We start from the raw sequence: 18,326 nt of genomic DNA, 5'->3' as shown, positions 1-18,326 counted from the left end.
GGGGTCCGGGCTCTTTCCCAGCTGCTGTAGCCTATAGGGAGTTTGGCCCATGAGCTGGATGAGATCCGCTGACCCCCTAAGTGCCTCTGAAGATCGGAAGCAACGCAGGGCCTGGGTGTGCTGGGAGGGGCCGGGGGCTGGAGCTTTGGGTTTGGGGGCTGGAGAGTGGCTGGAGGAGAAAAAGGAATGATGAAGGCAATCATTCTGTGCCTATCTGATGTGAGGATGACGTCCCTTGCTCCCCGGGGTTCTCCCAGCTCAAATGGAATCACACCAAATGTCGTCTGTCCTCTGGCAGTACTACCCAGCGGCCTGTGCCTTCCGCAGCCTGCTTCAGGGACCCAGCGTCACAGCGCTATTCCTGGCCTTGAAAACCGCCCGTTGCATGAGTCAGGGTTTAAAATCTACTTTGCTTTTGAGTCGGGGGAGGAATACTGCAGGGGCGAGGAGGACATGGCACCAAAGTTTCAAGAAGGATGCGTTTTCAGTCTCAAAGCATGTTTATTCAAAGTTTTCTGAACAAATTCCCACCGAGACTTCTATCTGCGGTACTTATGTGGTCCCCATTACCATGGGATCTGAGCCTCACACCACTCCTGGGAGGCAGGGCAGTGCTGTGATCCCCATTGTACAGCTGGGCAACTGAGAGTCTAAGGGACTTGCCCAAGGTCACACAAGAAGTCTGTGGCAGAGCAGAGACTCAAACCCAGGCCTTCCATGTTCTAGGCTAGTGTCCTAACCACAGGATCACCCTTCCTCTTTCTAGGACATCGCTTGACTCTAAACATGTAAAAGGCAGATGAGATTTTTTTTAAAATATATTTTCAAGGGGAAGATGCTGCAGAAATCAGCCTTCAAACGGGGTCCTGTTTGTAACCTTAAACACGGAGGGGCTTCTCTGTCCACACCGTAGTGCTGCTTACACCTCGCTTGGGAAAACAAGCACGTTTTTGTCCCTTTTGCAGGAAGAGCAAAAAGACACATACAAGATGGAATCGAATGGAAAACTGCTCGGTGTGTTCCTGTGTGGAACCCTTACAGGGCGGGATTTTCAAAGGCCAATGCTGAGTGCTTTGGAAAATGCCACCTCTAAGGGGCCTGTCCCTACGGCGGATGTTCATGGTTTTGCATTGCACTGCACCAGGACAGCAAAGCTGGGCTAGTTAGTTTCCTGTGGTGTTTCTAGTTAGTTTCACTGTCCACGTTAGCCCGGAATTGCTGTGTTTGGATTTGCAACCAGGCTGGGGAATGGCTACATATTGGCCACCTCCACCCCCACTTCATTTATTTTGCAGTGATATTTAGTTTCTAAATGTCATTAAAAAAACTCTTTTCCTATTCAGTCAACCCGTCCCCCTTTTAGGCAAATCAGCATTATGGCCTCAACTAGTGGACAATTTCTCTTTCATAGAAATTACTCAGCAATGGGAAACAGACATTCATAGAAACATAGAAGATTAGGGTTGGAAGAGGCCTCAGGAGGTCATCTAGTCCAACCCCCTGCTCAAAGCAGGACCAATCCCCAACTAAAAATCATCCCAGCCAGGGCTTTGTCAAGCTGGGCCTTAAAAACCTCTAAGGAGCCCCAGTGCCCACCTACCTCCAATCAACTCACTGCTCCCTTTGACTTCAAGTTAGGCCCCTACGTAAGACTCATAGAGTCCGAGGCCAGCAGGGACCACTGTGATCAGCTAGTCTGCTCTCCTGCATAGCCCAAGCCATAGACCTCCCCTGAAATAATTCCTGTTTGAACCAGAGCAGAGCTCCTACAAAAACATCCAGGCTTGGTTTTAAAATTGCCAGTGATGAGACTCCAGCGCACGCCCCTTGGTAAGTTGGGTCATTCCCCTCACTGTTAAAAATTCACACCTTGTTTCCAGTCTGAATTGGCCTAGCTCCAACGTCCGGCTATTAGAGCTCGTTAGACATTTGTCTGCTAGACTGAAGAGCCCATTAGCAAATATTAGTTCCCCATGAAGGTACTTATAGACTGAAATCAAGTCACCCCTTAATCGTCTCTTTGTTAAGCTAAATGGATTAAGCACCTATAATTTGGCCTGTGATGGGATGTTAGCTGGGGAGGGATCTGAGTTACTACAGAGAATTCTTTCCTGGGTGCTGGCTGGTGAGTCTTGCCCACATGCTCAGGGTTTAGCTGATCGCCGTATTTGGGGTCGGGAAGGAATTTTCCCCCAGGGCAGATTGGCAGAGGCTCTGAGGTTTTTTTTGCCTTCCTCTGTAGCGTGGGGCACAGTCACTTGCTGGAGGATTCTCTGCACTCTGAAGTCTTTAAACCATGATTTGAGGACTTCAGTGGCTCAGATATAGGTTAGGGGTTACAGGAGTGGGTGGGTGAGATTCTGTGGCCTGCGTTGTGCAGGAGGTCAGACTAGATGATCATAATGGTCCCTTCTGACCTTAAAGTCTAAGTCTATTACGAGGCATGATCTACAATGCATTAATCATTCTTGGAGCTCTTCCCTGAACCCCCGCCAATTTATCAGCATCCTTCTTGAACTGTGGGCACCGGAACTGGACACCGTATTCCAGCAGCTGAATCAGTGTGTAGAGCAGCTCGCATAGTCTATCCTAGTGGTTTTCAACCAGTGGTCTGTGGACTATATCTAAGACTTCCAAAGGGGTCTTCACCACCATTTGACATTTTTTAGGGGCCTGCCAATGAAGAAAGGTTAAAACCGCGGGTCTATCCCATTGGATGGATTTTGGTCACAGAGACTGTATTTACTTCTATAGATGTGAGTGTACGGGGAGAGATTTACCCACCTCTTAAACTCCCCACCACTGTATGTGGGTAAATCCCACCTTTCTCATTCCAATACATGGCATGAGTGCATCCTGATCCCTGCACTCCACTGGCAGGCCGGGGGGCGGGGGCAGGTATAAAGCGGCATGTGGGGCAGGGAAAGGAAGCTGGTCCATACACTGAATGTGAGATGCTATGGCAGAAATGCGATACCCTCGGCAGAATGGAGTAGCCAGGCCTACATTGCTATCGGTGCATTTTTATAGTGCCCGTCCCTGTCTCGTCGATCCCAAGGCCAGAAGGGACCATTGTGATCATCTGGTCTGACCTCCCGGCTAGCCCAGACCAGAGACTGCCCCACAATCATTCCTAGAGCAGAGCCTTTAGAAAACATCCCATCTTGATTTTAAAATGGGCAGGGATGCAGAATCCACCCCGCCCCTTGGTAAATTGCTCCAATGATTAATTACTCTGTTAAAAATGTACATTTGTCTAGCTTCAACTTCTAGCCATTGGATTGGGATAGACCTTTCTCTGCTAGATTGAAGAGCCCATTATTACATGTTTGTTCCCCATGTAGATACTTATAGACTGCGATCAAGTCACCCCTTAACCCTCTCTGTTAAACGAAATAGATTGAGCTCCTTGAGTCTCTCTCTCGCGCAGACAGGTTTTCTAACCCTTTAGTCATTCTCATGGCTCTTCTCTGACCCCTCTCCCGTTTCTCAGCCCCCTTCTGGAGTTGTGGGCACCAGAACTGTATTCCAGCAGCGGTCACACCAGTGCCAAATACGCCCGTGCAATAACCTCTCTGCTCCTATTCGAGATTCCCCTGGTTAGGCATCTCAGGATCACATTAGCTGTTTTGGCCACAGCATCACATGGGGAGCTCATGTTCAGCTCATTATCCACTCTCCCCCCCAAATCTTTTTCAGAGTCGCTGCTTCCCAGGATGGCGTCCCCCATTGTGAAAGTCCGGCCTGCGTGCGTCGTCCCCAGCTAGCCCAGGCGCTCACTCTTGTTTCATTAAGCAGAAGACTTTGTATTTCGGATTGTTTTACCCCCATTTTATTTTGCATAAAGTGCCACGGTCATCAGCAGAAAATACTTGAGCCCACTGCTCCCGGCCCCCTGTGACAAGGCTCCGTCCCTGGAGCACCTGGGGGGGCGGCTCGCTCCCAGCAATGACACATTTAGAAATCGGACATGTAGGCAAGTCTGAGATAGTAAATATTACAAACAGATTTCAAACACCTCCAGGGGGTTGAGGGGAAGGGAAGAGTTTTTGCTTTAAATATCGACTGTCATCTTCATTCCGCACTGGGAGGGGCGTGAAAGCAAAGGCCCCTATGTCTGTTGGGAGCATCGCCAGATTGCCAGGTGGAACCTCCCACTGCAGTCTCATGGTTCTTTGGCCTTTGTAGCAACACTGGCCACGCCCTGGTACCGGGACCAAGGGACAAGTTTGTGTCTGGAATCACCCCCCAAAGCCCCTCAGCTCATGGGTGTCTTTGGGGGCGGGGGAGGGAAGGAGGAGGCTGGACAGCTCCACCCAAATAAATAGTGGTTCCAAAGAAGAAATGCAACAAATATTAAAAATAAGCAGAGTCCAGTTCCAGTGAAAATGCATCAATCCTGATCTGAGGAATGCGCTTTAATGTCCTCCCCTTCTGGAAGAAAATCCAGAGCGGCGTGTTTGGCTGGGGGGGATCCCCCCACTCCCAGTTTTAAATAAGAAACTCACTGCTGAAAAACAGCTCCACAAATGGAAAGAGAAAGATAGCGACAAATTAAATAAATCATCTTTACATGCACAATCGTTACGTACCCGCTCGCGACGCTTTACACAGGGCTATTTACACAACAGCATATCCACCGGGGGCCAGGGGACGTCGGGGAGGGAGGGAAGGATGGCGGTGGATGCTGGTTTAGCAGCAACTGGCGTGGATTTCGCCGACGATCCCGATTTTAGGGTCACTTGGGGCGGGGCTGGGTGACATGACCTAAGCTTCTGGAGTCGTGGAGTTGATCTTTTAATTAGAAAAAGCAACAAGGCATTTGGGCCCATCCCCATGTTAGTTACTGATACTCTCTCATAGAAAAATATACATATAGCTATGATACAGTAGGGCTGGGTGTGTATATAAAGTGACTTTATATACCCGGCCTATAAATAATGTATCTATGCACACAAGCAAAGCCGCCAAGCGCCCCGGAGAGGTGCAGGGCCCGGGAATGCCGCCCGGGCGCTTGGGAACCTCCTCATTGCTGTGAAGCGGGTCTTTGACCTGACCGTGACTTGTCTGGGATTGTGCCCTTGCTCGGCTGTGTTGATGCACAAAGAGAAGCCTGAGCTTGGGGGATATTTTGAATCTGATTTTTGTCCCGGTACAAATTGCAAGGAGTCAGGTCTGGAGCCCCCTGGGGTTTGCCGGAGGAGTCCCTGGCTGCCACCTTGACTCTTTAACAAAGATGGCCTTTCTCCCAGGGGTTCATTGGGCATTGGCGTTAACAGCTGTCAACACAACCGGAAGCGTTGAAAACAGGCCCTTCCCCACACGGCTGGAGCTCGTTTTGTTAGGGCTGAAGCTGCCATAGAGACACGTCCTGACTAGCTCAGGTCAAAACCAACCCCTTTTTATGGGTCCAAGGTCTCAGCCCTCATTTATCCATCATAAAGGGAACAGCAAAAGGCACAAGCCCCATTTCTTTGCAGGGCCCCTTTAAGGGGGAGCGAGAAAGAGTCCACGACTGGCTTCCTGTCTCCTGTAAGGACCAGATCCTGGGAGCAGACCTCCCGGGAGTCGGGGCTTTTAGGAACTCTGCCTTGGGGACGTTGTTAAGGGCCTCAGAGCTAACCTGGCTGTGAGCAGCTGAGCCCTGGTCAGGCCTAGCGCAGGGCACCCAGGAAACGTTTCTGATGAGCCATAGTAGTGCAGTCTACCCACCGGCTTATCGCTACGCCCAAGAAGTCCCCGAGCAGGCTGGTTATAAAACCTGACTGCGGCTGTAGCTACCGTGGTACAGAGTCAATTAACCAATCGGCACCGCACCGAGCACTGATACACCATGGCAAAGGCCACCGGTGCACTCCTGCAGCACCCCGAGCTCCCGCGAGAGGGCAGCACGGCCTCCCCACCCACCAGCAGGGCAGCGCCTCCCCAGGAAATCCTGATGCGCGGGGTCTGGTAGCCTCCCCGGGGTTTCCCTGCCCATCGCTCTGCATGCGTTTGTCAGCTACCTCGTTCTGTGACCTGGGCACGGCCTCCAGCCTGGCAGCAGCTCCGCGCCCTCCCAACCACCCGCTCGTGGAGGAGAGGCGCGAAGGCTCGTCCCTTGGGAAGATCTCTCTTGGCTTCAGGCGTCAATAGGAGCCGAGCCGAGGGCAGGTAAAGCTGCAAGCCCAGGTGCTGGAGATGGAGACCTCTCAGACCTCCCAGCCTGCACCCTGCCATGCAGGATTTGTCCCCTGCACTCCAGTCCAGCTCCAAGTGACCCAGGCCTCCGAGCTAGATACGTATGCGGCTGCCCGGTCACTGCAGTATCTGAGCGCCTAGCCTCAGGTTTCCCTGCAGCCAGGGCTGTAGGTCAGTGCTCTGCCTGCAGGATGAAAAGCCTTCCCGTTCTGACAGTAATTCCCTCTGTGGCCTCAGGCAAGCGACTTGCTGGCTCTGTGCCTCAGTTTCCCAATCTATAAAGTGGGGTGGTAATACTGCCCTACCTCCCCGGGGGCGGGGGTGGGGGGGCTGGGAAGAGTCATGAGTGCTGGTAGAGCATGCGAAGTGTGAATTCGTAATGGTGACCCACAATCCACCGTGCCTTGCAGGAAGAGTGTCTCCGATATCCACACACCCCATCCCCCGCAGTCCATTTCGGTTACACCCCCCTGCTTACGGGGACACTCTCCTCTGGAACAGCCCGGAGCCCTCACTCCTCCAGCCATTCTACCCCCCAGCACCATCCCTGCGGCAGATCCTGCGCACCCCCTCTCTAGATCCTATCTGCAAACCCTCTTCAGAGTGGGCACGCGGCAGGGCCCTGCCAGGTAGGGCTGAATTAGCCAGGTTGGGGACAAAGAAGGGAGGCTGGGCCCAAGGCTGGAGCAGCCCCAGACAGCAAGGGGGGGGGTTAGCACATCCCCCAATCCTGCAGCCAGACTAGCAATGGGACAGGCAAGCAGAGAGAGACGCCAGGTGCCGAACCCACCCCACACGCTTGGTGGGGTACAGGAGACTTTTCAAATGAGATTTAGTCAATGTAACACCGGGGGAGCAAGATTCACGGGGACCCAGGTGGGGATCAGGGAGTAAAGGGATCATGGGATCACTCGCACCCTGAGGGGACCTGCCAGGGGACGGGGGCAGGAAACTCACAAACGAAACCAGTAGTGCGCAGGCTTGCAGCACCTCTGCTGGTCAGCCCTGCCCCGTCCCCCCAGCCAGCCAGCCCTGCCCCTCACTCCCCACCCCCAGCCAGCCATCTCTCAACTCCTCCATCCCCTGCTTACACCACACAACACCTCGGGGACCTGGCTGCTTCAAAAGACGGGGCAGCCACTGCCTGTTCAAATGCTTCTAGCCCTGGCTCATCAGTTGCCAATAGGGTGACCAGATGTCCCGATTTTATAGGGACAGTCCCGATATTTGGGGCTGTTTCTTACATAGGTTCCTATTACCCCCCACCCCGTCCCGATTTTTCACCCTTGCTATCTGGTCACCCTAGTTGTCAAGGCCACGCCCAGGCCAATCAAAGCATGCAGAGGCCAATCATGATACCAGTACCCTCCATCTACAGCCTGGGCCCACTTTCCCCACGCCCCCCACGCACCTGGAGATTCCTTAGGAGGGGACATCAGCTATTTGTCCCAGTCATCGGACAGAGCCGCCAGCCAGCGCCGCTTCCCGGCTGCAGAGCTCAGACAGGTACCGAAAGGAAGGCTCTGGCGTGACTGGCTCTAACAGACTGTACAATGCACCGGCTGGCCCAGTGTCTGGCAAGGAGCGGGCGGGAGGTTTTCTAAGCAAGGCAGGGCTAGTTCGAAAGGACGAATTCACCTGTACAAATACATCACCGACCGAAGCTAAAGCGGGCGTCATGTGTATATTTTAGATCCTCCCTGGAATTTCTCCCATCGCTTTGGAATGCATCTCAAGCAGACCCAAAAGAAGAAGAAATGAACAAGCCACGAACATGGCACTGGGGGGTGAGGAGGGGAGGAGGGAACCTACAGGCACTTATGGGCCTATTCAAAGGGAATCAAACTATTGGCCTTTGGCTGCTCCTCTTCTGTCTCTGACACAGACACCGGAGCTGAAGGCTGCCTCCCCCACGCTGCACACAGACACCCCCTGTTGTTGGCTCATGGGGCGGGGGGAGGGGCAGCCAAGCCAGATTTCTTGTAAGTGTTTGGATGAGTCTGGCCTGGCTCGGGGGAAATCTGGTCCAGGCGAGCCAGAGGAAAATCCCTGGCTCGCTGCGAGCTGGTCTTTAAAGGTCACAGCAAGGCCAGGGCTGCGCTGCACATGAGGTTGCCGGGGGAGGGGGGGCAGTTGGTCCTTTGTGCACTGAGCCAGTCACCGGTCCAGGACGCGAGCAAAGTCCTCGCGGGTGCTGCCTTCGTTTTTGAGGTCGGCGAAGACCTGGGTGAAGTAGTGGGGGTCGGCGTTGATCCGGAGCATCTTGCCACTCATGGCGTTGATGATGCGAAGGCACCGGTCCCAGAAGGCGTCCTTCGCCGCCTCCACCAGGAAGGGCTTGAGCGGGTAGGAGATCTCGTTGCCCATGTAGGAGTAGGACAGATAGAGGCAGGTGAGCAGCGCCGCCTGCAGGTTGTGCTCGCTGGAGACCGAATCCCCGTCGATCACCTCCCGGCACAGCAGGTAGACGAACACCACGTTGACCGGGGTGATGAAGGCCTGGTCCTGCCAGCCCTGCAGCAGCAGCGAGCGGTCCACGCTGCGCAGCCACAGGATGGGCTCCGTGGGCGACAGGTGCTTGAGGCGGTAACACCGGCGGCAGAGGAATTCGCCCAGGCACTTGAGCAGCTCGCTGGTGGAGGCCTGGACGACCACGCGCCGCGGGGAGGCCGAGCTGCCCCCGCCCAGGAAGGCGCCCGGCTTGAGGGAGGAGACGGAGGTGGTGGAGATGCGCTTGGCGCTGAGCGGCGCCAAGGGCGGCCCGCCCCCATCGTAGCTGGCGAGGTTGGCGCAGGACAGCGACTTCTTGACGTTCTCGTGGTTGAGGAGGGCCACGTCCTTGGCGTGGGGGTGGTTGTTGTTGTTATTGTGGGCAGGCCCCTTCCCCCCGCCCCGGGAGCCTTTCTTCTTGGTGGAGGCCACCAGCCGCTTCCAGGTCAAGGCCGGGATGAACATGGAGTGGCGCTTGAGGTTCTTGTCCGCCTTCTGCCCGCTGCCCTTGGCGCTCGGCACGCCCGGGTAGTGCGCCAGCGAGCCGGAGGAGCCCTCCTCGTACAGGCTGGCCTTCCGGGAGCCCGGGGAGAGGGACAGCACGGTGCCCATGCTGAGGGAGGCAGGGAGAGGGATGAGCCAACAGGGGGGCTAGGACGCAGCCAGGCGGTTAAAGCAACGGGGCTGCAAGTGCAGCTAATTAGCAACCCTGCATGTCTGCAACGAATGCGCCGTCTGGCAGGGAGGCCATTCCCCAGCAGCCTGGCAGGCCAGCGGGCGGCCAGCAATGTGGCAGTCGTGGACGCACCGTTAATTAGCAGCGTTGCATGGCGGTCCTGTGCCTGCAATTAGCAGCCTGGCACGCGCGTGTACTTAATTAGCAGGCTTGCGGAGCGCTCCCGCGCAGGCGATTAACGCTCAGTCTTGCATGGCCAGCCCGGGCAGGCGACTCAGCAGCAGGCTCGAACCCAGCCCCCGGGAGGATGCTGCCGCCAGCCGCGCCGAGCTCCATCTAATCCAGTCGCCGGCCAGGCCCGCTGGCGGGGGGCGGGCTCCGGCACAGGTTCGCGTCCCGCCGCCGGGACCAAGGCAGGGAGCCGGGCGAGCCCCTGGGCCGGAGGGCTCAGGGCTGCAGCCCCCGGGCCATGGGCTGGGACGAGCCGCCGTGCGGCGCTGCGAGGACGGGTCCGGGCTCCGCTCCGGGCTGGAGCCGGCGATCTCCGGCGAGGCGGCGGCGGCGGGCGATGGCGCTACCTGGGCGGCAGCCGCGCCCCCCACCCCGGTCTAGAGGCTGCGGGCGGGGCCCCGCACTCAGAGCCCCCCGCTGCGGAGGTGGCCGGATGGGGGGCGGGCGGCGACCCGGTCCCCCTGCGGGGAGATGCTCGGGAGCCGGCCAAGGGAAGATGCGCTAGCGGATCTCCTGCCCGGGGGGGTCACTGGGCCGCCCGGAGCCTCGGCCCCCGTCCCGGCGCTGCAGCAAAGCCCGATCCCGGGGCGGGGTGAATCCAGCCCGCTCTGCTCTCCCGGGGGTCCGGCCACAAACCTCGTCCTGCCCCCCGGTCCCCAGCCGCGGCTCTCTGCGGGGCCCGGCGCGGCGCTGCCTGCGGAGACCTGCTAGCATCTGAGCCGCCGGAGCGCTGGAATCGCAGGAGGAGGGACAGAGGGATGGTCCTTACCAGCCACGTCCCCCCGCAGGCATCTTAGCACAGTGGGGCAGGCGGGGAGCCGGGCTGTGTGGGGCTCTTGCTCCCCCTATGGCTGGGCCGCTGGAATAGACTTTACCGGGCAGACAGACAGGGGCCCTCTCCCCCTGGACACGCCAAAGCCCCCGCCCCAGGAGATGGGCATTGCAGGGCGGGGGGGTCTGAATCCAGGCTGGGTAGAACGGCTTCCGGCAGGGGCAATTGGGGTACCCGCCAATAGGGCCCCCCCTTGGCCAGCAGCCCTGGACAATCTCCCCCTTTCCCAGGCTGCACCTCCAAGCGCTAGTAGGATCAGGGCTCTAGGAGGCTGGGGGGAGGGTGCGAACACCTGGGGCTGGGGTGGGGGCAAGTGGCAATGGAGTGGGGGGGGGTCATGGGGGAGGTGTTCTCCACAGGGTTTGACACTCTGCCGGATTTGCGGGCACCTGTTCAATGGGGGATCCTGCAGGCTGCAATGGGATACCAGGCCTCCAGGGGCATGAGGGGGTGAGGCCGGGAACGGGCCAGGAGTGAGGGGTGCAAACGAGCAGGCAGGGCCCAGTGTGGAGCCACTGCCCCTTCTGTGTCCTCTCAGCCCCCCCCCCCTTTCTGGGGCGGGAGGGGACCAGCACTGCCAGCGTCCCAGGAGAGGTGGCTGTTTTGCCTTCCCTGCTTGGCTGGATTTCCCCACCCCCACCCCCCAGGTTTTGCAGGAATGCAGCTTTCCCTGGGCTGGGCTAATCCAGCCCCCTGGGAAGTGGTTGGGGTGGGGAAGGGGGTTAAAGGCCAGAGGATTTGCCATCGCAGATTGGGCAAGCTAGGCCGGTGATCATGCCTGTGCCCAAGGTTCGGAGGATCGGCCGCCTCGTGTGCACCGTGGGACGCCCCCCCTGCAGTGAACTGACACCCTGAGTCATGAGCCCCAGCGGCTGCTTCCTTAGCACCTGTCACTCCTACTGCCGGTGTGGGCCAGCGCGAGAGCCAGGCTGGTCTCAAACCCCCAGCTGCAGCGGGAGGCAGCTGGGCTCCCCACGGGTCTGGATGTGGCTGCTGGGCCACGCCGTGTTGCCCCCTCGTTTGCACGGGTGCCGACTCTCGGGATTTCATCGTTCGCCGCCGCGTGAGCTCTCGCAGCTATTTCAGCCCAGCCTGGTGGGAACCGTTGCCCCTCCGATTGGCTGCCTTCCCTAACGCCCCACCTCCAGGGGAAGAGCAACCAATCAGGGCTGCTGCAGGAGGCAAGCAGAGCTCTTTCCCCTCCCCTCAGGAGCCAAAAGGAGTTTTGGGGGAGGGGAAGAGGGAGCAGAAAGAGCCCAGAAGCTCACGGCAACTCTGCTCCCTCCGCCCATCCTGTGAGAGATGGTCTGTCTGCTCCTCCCCCTCCCGCTCCCACTCCATCCCTGCCAGGCCAGGCCTGGGAAGGGAGAGGGGAGTGAAGAACCCCGAGAGCTGCTGGAGGAGCAGGAGCACACAGGGGGGCAGAGGGCAAATGTGGGAGGGCAGAATTGATGTGGGGGCTGGGAATGCATAATTAGTTGCAGGACTCTGGGGGACACAGATGTGGGGTAGAACTGGTGCGGGGCTTGGGGTGAAGTGGGAATGTTCTTAATGTTTTCTCTGAACACTGTGCGTGCCTCAGTTTCCCTTACGTATCACTCAAGTATCTAGGTGGTGGAATAAGCGTGGCTGATTCTTGCAGAGAAGGGGGCCCGGCCATCAGGTGCCAGGCTACAGAGTGTTGGCGGTTCTCTGCAGCCTCCTCTAGGGGTCACTGCAACAATCACAAACCCTTATCCCACCATCTAGATACTTGAGTACCACACAGGGGAAACTGAGGCATACACACTATTCAGAGAAAACATTAAGAACATTCCCACATTGTCACGGGGGTGCATAATGAATTGATCGGCTGTGGGGTAGGCAGATGGGGCACAAATAAATTAATTAGAATGTGGGGGGACTCTGCAATATCAGGCATTCCCTGAGAGAGAGAACGCTGAGTGGGGCCAGAACCACCCTTCTCTGTACATGTGGGAGTGTTGGCAGCCCTGTGGCACATGGCGTTTGGGTAATTCCAAAATCAAGAGATCAAAAAACAGCACCGTGATCTTTAAACAGCTCTCCTCCTCTGGGGGCCAGGCTCCTGAGTTCTGGGTCTGACTCCTGATATTTGAATTGTGAAGTGGGCCATACTGCACTCCATGGTTAATAGCATCAAAGGGAAGTTCAGTCTCTCCCCCACAAGCACTGATCAGTGTGTGAGCTCCCTTCTCAATCAGGCAGGAGGGCTTTGCATCTGTCTTCACGGCAGAGGATGTGAGGGAGATTCCCACACTTGAGCCATTCTATTTAGGTGACAAATCTGATTATTGTCTCAGACTGAGGTGTCAACAGAGGAGGTTTTGGAACAAATTGAGAAATTAAACAGGAATAAGTCCCCAGGACCAGTCGGTATCAGCCAAGAGTTCTGAAGGAATTCAAATGTGAAATTGCCAAACTACTAACTCTGTACCAGATGACTGGAGGGTAGCTAATGTGATGCCGCTTTTTTAAAAAGGCTCTAGAGGCGATCCTGGCAATTATAGACCGGTATGCCTGACTTTAGTACCAGGCAAACTGATTGAAACTATAGTAAAGAACAGAATTATCAGACACATAAATGAACACGATTTGTTGGGGAAGAGTCAACACAGCTTTTGTAAAGGGAACTCAAGCCTCACAAATCTATTAGAATTGTTTTTAGAGTGTCAACAAACATGTGGACAAGGGTGATCCAGATGATACAGTGTACTTGAACTTTCAGAAACCCTTTGGCAAGTCCCTCACCGAAGGCTCTTAGGCAAAGTACACAGTCATCGAATAAGAGGGAAGGTCCTCTCCTGGATCAGTAACTGGTTAAAAGTCAGGGAACAAAGGGCAGGAATAAATGGTCAGTTTTCACAGTGGAGAGCGATAAATAGCGGGGGCCACCCAGGGGTCTGTACTGGGACCAGCGCTGGGCAACATATTCATAAATGATCTGGGAAAAGGGGTAAACAGTGAGGTGGCAAAATCTGCAGATGACTTAAAATTATTCAAGATAGTTAAGTTCAAAGCAGGCTGCAGAGAGGCAGAAAAGGATCTCAAACGACTGGGTGTCTAGGCAAGAAAATGGCAGATGAAAATCAATGTTGATAAAGGCAAAGTAATGCACATTGGAAAACATAATCCCAACTATACATATAAAACGATGGGGTCTAAATTAGCTGTTACCACTCAAGAAAGAGATCTTGGAGTCATTGTGGATAATTCTCTGAAAACATCCACTCAATGTGCTCCGGTAGTCAAAACAGCGAACAGAATGTTAGGAACCATTAGGAAAGGGATAGATAATAAGACAGTAAATATCATAATGCCACTATATAAATCCATGGTACGCCCACATCTTGAATACAGCATGCAGTTCTGGTCACCCCATCTCAAAAATGATATATTGGATTTGGAAAAGGTACAGAGAAGGGCAGCAAAAATGCTTAAAGGTATAGAACAGCTTCCATGTGAGGAAAGATTTAAAAGACTGGGACTGTTCTGCTTAGAAAAGAGACGGGGATATGATAGAGGTCTATAAAATCATGAGTGATGTGGAGACAGTGAATAAGGAAGTGTTATTTACCCCTTCACATAACACAAGAACTAGGGGCCACCCAATGAAATGAATAGGCAGCAGGCTTAAAACAAACAAAAGGAAGTATTTCTTCACACAACGCACAGTCAGCCTGTGGAACTCATCGCCAGGGCATGTTGTGAAGGCCAAGACTACAACAGGGTTAAAAAAAGAATGAGAGAAGATCACAGAGGACAGGTCCATCAATGGCTATTAGCTGAGATGGTCACAGACACAACCCCATGCTCTGGGTGTCCCTAAACCTCTGACTGCTAGAAGCTGGGACTGGACGACGGGATGGATCACTCAATAAATTGCCCTGTTCAGTTCATTCCCTCTGAAGCACCTGGCACTGGCCACTGTCAGAGACAGGGCACTGGGGCTAGATAAATCACTGGTCTGACCCAGTCTGGCTGTTCTTATGTGGCACTCTGAGCAAACTGATGCAGTGCGGCTCACCCCTTGGAGCCAGTATCCCCGCAGGGCCGCTTTCCCACCCTGCCCCCACCCCCAAAAGAAGGGAGCCGGGGAAACTGCCTAGTGGGGGCGCTGAGCAGGGGACCCATTGTGGAGTGTTGGGGTCCCTCACTGAAAGCTAATGCTGGAAGATGCTGGTCCTTAGGGCAGGAGCAGCCAGGTGGGCTGTGGGCGGGGTTAAGGTGGCAAAGGATGGAATGCCAGCAAAGGGGTGTGGCCTGAAACTGCCTTGTCCCTGCCTCCAGGTTTGGGGCCTCTGCTCAGCTCCAGTATGAGGCTGAGTAAAGGGCGTTCCGCTCAGGTTACTCCCTGCAGCTCCCCCTCGGGTAGGGGCCCCACCCATCCACTGGTGCACGGCAGGGGTGCCCTGTCGAGGACCACGTCGGCACCGTGCCAGGAGCCTGGGCCCAGTTTGCATGAAATGGGGAAGGTCGTGATCTCCCCGAAGGGGTGGCCCCAGGACACCCCCGTGCACGCCATGCTGCCGCGTGATCCTCGCGCCCAGTGAACTTCAGTCCCCTGCGTCAGGGCAGTCAGCTCTGAGTCAGGCCTGCCGAAGCAGGAGTGCTTCGCCAAGGCAGCTCTAGGTGGGCACCGCTGATTCATCCACACAATGCCCTTTAACCCGCTGCTGTCTGTCGGTGCTGGACGCACACGTCACTGGTCAGTTCCAGAGGCCGTCAGACTCAGGGCTGGAGGGACAAGCCACTGGGAAGGGGTTAAGGGGGGGGGGGCGGCTCGTGGGGAAAAAAACAAGCAATTAACATTTTTGTCTCAACCTCAGTAAAAATAGGCTCCTGCCTGCTGCTGGCTTTCTATTCTGGGGCAGCCTTTGTCTGTGGAAATGAAGGCGAGATGGGGAAGCTGCCTGCACAAACACCAGAATAAACTTCTTACGGAGCCCAAAAATCAAGCCCCAAGGGGGGATGGACCCGCTAGGGGGTAAGCGCTAGGGGTGAGCGTTACCTGGTGTCTAGTGAGAGCCGTGCAAGGAGGAGAAGTGGAGGGGGCTAATTCTTCATTCTCTGACCCCAGGGTTGCCACTGGGACTCCCCTGAAGTCAACGGCGGGATGCGGATGTGTCAGAATGGACAATCGAGCCCCTATGCAGCAACCCATTCTGCATTGATCAGCAGGGCTAGCATCCTCTTTTCAGGCCTGCCACCAGAGGAGGACATAATCACCGGCACTTGAGCAGCAGGTCTGGTCCCATCCAGCAGGGGGCAGCAGTAGACGCACACATGCATACGCACATATGTTACACAGGTGGTATGCTACATGCAGACCCACGCAGCTCCAGCTGGAACAAGAAGTCCCGGGCTGGAGGGTGCAGTTTTAACTCGCACTGACTTCAGGGGGTAACTCTCCTACTTATGGACAGACGGGTTCGGCCTCGTCAGAGCCAGCCAGCCGGTGGCACTACACAATGAGCCCTTGGCTTCGCCCTGCGATTCCCAAGGGCTGGGGCATGCACCAATAACGCTGCCTCTAGCAGTGAACGCTCATTACCCAATGGAAGGCAAGCGGTGGTGACATACTAGGGCCCAGCACCCAGGCTCACCGTGGGGGCCTAGTGAGCCAGTCACAAATCCATGAAATACCAGAGGGGACTTGGCCTAGTGGATAAAGCACGGACATGGGACTTGGGAGACCTGGTTCTATGCCCTGCTCTGCCCTGGGCCTGCTGCAAGTGACAGCCCTGCTCTCTGCCTCCGTTTCCCCATCTGTAAAAAGAGGCTAATGATGCTTCTCTTCTCAGTCACCCAACCTCCCTCATGCTCTGCAGTGTCCAAGCCAAGCCCCCGCCCCTGCAGTTCTGCCTGGCTGTAGGGTTTCTCTGTACATGTGCTACATGGAAACGGGCTGGTTTCTTACCCCCCGTTTGCATGGTGGGTCAGGGTTGAGAATGGTCCGCGTTTGGCTGGGTTGGGGAATGGATCGGTCCTGAGCTGCAGAACCCTCCCAGCTCCCATCAGCACAGAGAAGCCTGGATCCGAGTCCTGGAGAACCATGGTCCAAACTGTGCAGCTCGGGGTCTGGTCCCTTCCCCCCCGCGTGTTAGCTGGTCGGGGGTGACTGGCCTAGGCATGGCTCGGCTCACTGGAAGCTGATGGCTGGCAAGAGGAGAGAACCGGCTTTGCCTCCCTGTGTGTAAACAAGCCCTGAGGAGAGGACCTCCCTTCCTCACTCTCCTCTCAAGGGTGGTGGGACGTGTTTTGTTCCCTCCCGTGCGTGTGCGTGGAGATAGAAGAGCAGAGGCACCCACCCGCGGTGTGACTGGCCACGTGCGTGTGCTAGGCAGAGACGGCCGCATGCAGATGGGTGCGCGCTTGGGGCACCCTGGTGCATCAGGGAGGTGCCACAGCTGGAGCACCAGGCCGGCTGGCTGGAGTGATCAGCTGTGGGGGGAGAAACATCCCTGGGGAGGGGAAAAGGGGCAGCCACCGACTGGGGGAAATGCCAGTTCTGGGGGAGCAGCGCGGGGACAAAGCAGGGATCGCGTAGAATCCCTGGAGAAAATCTCCGCTTCGGAGTTGGGTTAATAACAAGTACGGAATCGGCCCAGCTGATGGGCAAGTCTCTGGTCTGCTCTTTGCTTCACCCTCCGGCATCTTTCACTGAGCACATTGCCAGCTCCCCTCGGGGATAGGCAAATGCTTTGGCAAAGAGGGTGGGGCATGAAGGTGACACGGTCACCTGGTGGGTGAGGCAACATCAGTAACAGACGTTGGGCTAATAACAGCTAGGAGCTCACCCCCCTTATGTGTCTAATATCCTGGGACCAACCTGGCCACACCAACGCTGCCTGGTGACATCGGGGGTCGGGGTCCCAGAGTCCCTGCCTTGGGCCCCTCCGTTCAGCCCTGGCCCCTGGGAACGTGACAGCCAAGCAGACATGAAGGGCTGGGTCCCCGACACAGCGGCACTCCCTGAGGTTGCACGAGTCTGACAGCAGCACCAGAAGATGGAGGCGAACAGCTCAGAGATCCAGGGCATTGGTCCAGCCGTGACCGGGGAGGCAGCTGGGAGACATGAGGCTGCAGGAAGCGGGTGGTCCTAGGAGCCCTGAGGAAGGAAGAGGCCGCCTGGGGAGCCCTGCGCTTTGTGGCTGAGTGGGAACCCCCACCTGGAAAATTTTGATTTCCTGTTTGTGGGCGTTTGGGCAACAATCGGAGCCAGGAGCCGAGGGGAAAAGAGGAATTTGGGGTGGTTGATACTCCCCAGGCTGGGGACGAAGCCAGTGTCTCCCAGGGAGCATGTGCCCCTTTCAAGGGGGGGAGATTGATAAATCCCCCCCCGGTCACTCCCTCCCTGGACACCTAGCGGGAGTGACCGGCCCCTCTAGTGCAAATCTGTCCAGAGGCTGGCTCGGTGCCCCCTCGATCGCAGCGTTTTGTCCCTCACTTCCTTCAGCTCTGAGCTCCGTGCTGCTGCTTCCAGGCCTGGGGGGGCCGAGCACAGCAGGGAGAGAGTGTCATGGCGGGGGCAGACACCCAAGTCACGGGGCACCCCATAACTCCTGCTGCTGCCAAGAGAGACGCTGCTGCCTACCCCCCACAGCCATCCCAGTGATGCTGCTGGCTGGGGCCCCATGGTACGGCATCCTGAACTTGGTGCCTCTCTGCTACACACTCACCCCCACCCCCCCAGGGCAAAGCACAGCCGGCAGTGTCTGCTCATAGCCTAGGGTAGGGGCTGTTAGTCAGGGCCGGCTCCAGGCACCAGGCAACCAAGCACATGCTTGGGGCGGCACCTGGTAAGGGGCGGCCAATCTTGGGGTGGCAGGGAGCGGCTCGGCGGGAGGGGGCGCTCCGGCGGCACGGCGCTGGGCGGCGGGGGCGGGCTCCGGCGGC

At 56.5% G+C, this 18,326-nt stretch overlaps 1 protein-coding gene across 1 annotated transcript; it reads right to left on the bottom strand.

The window, feature by feature from the left end:
* Nucleotides 1-8,337: 8,337 nt before the first annotated feature.
* On the bottom strand, nucleotides 8,338-9,282 carry LOC112102478 (cyclin-dependent kinase 5 activator 1-like). Its single transcript, XM_024193804.2, has one exon. It carries the CDS (start codon nucleotides 9,280-9,282, stop codon nucleotides 8,338-8,340), a length of 945 nt encoding a protein of 314 aa, XP_024049572.1.
* Between the last annotated feature and the right edge of the window lie 9,044 nt (nucleotides 9,283-18,326).

Source organism: Terrapene carolina, unplaced genomic scaffold, assembly GCF_002925995.2.
Source record: "Terrapene carolina triunguis isolate 2854851 unplaced genomic scaffold, T_m_triunguis-2.0 Scaffold111, whole genome shotgun sequence".
Lineage (NCBI taxonomy): Eukaryota > Metazoa > Chordata > Testudines > Emydidae > Terrapene > Terrapene triunguis.
This window is presented reverse-complemented; position numbering and strand designations above follow the sequence as displayed.

Excerpts from the sequence above, each read along its gene's own strand:
- LOC112102478 (XM_024193804.2), bottom strand. The coding sequence starts at position 9,282 with ATGGGCACCGTGCTGTCCCTCTCCCCGGGCTCCCGGAAGGCCAGCCTG.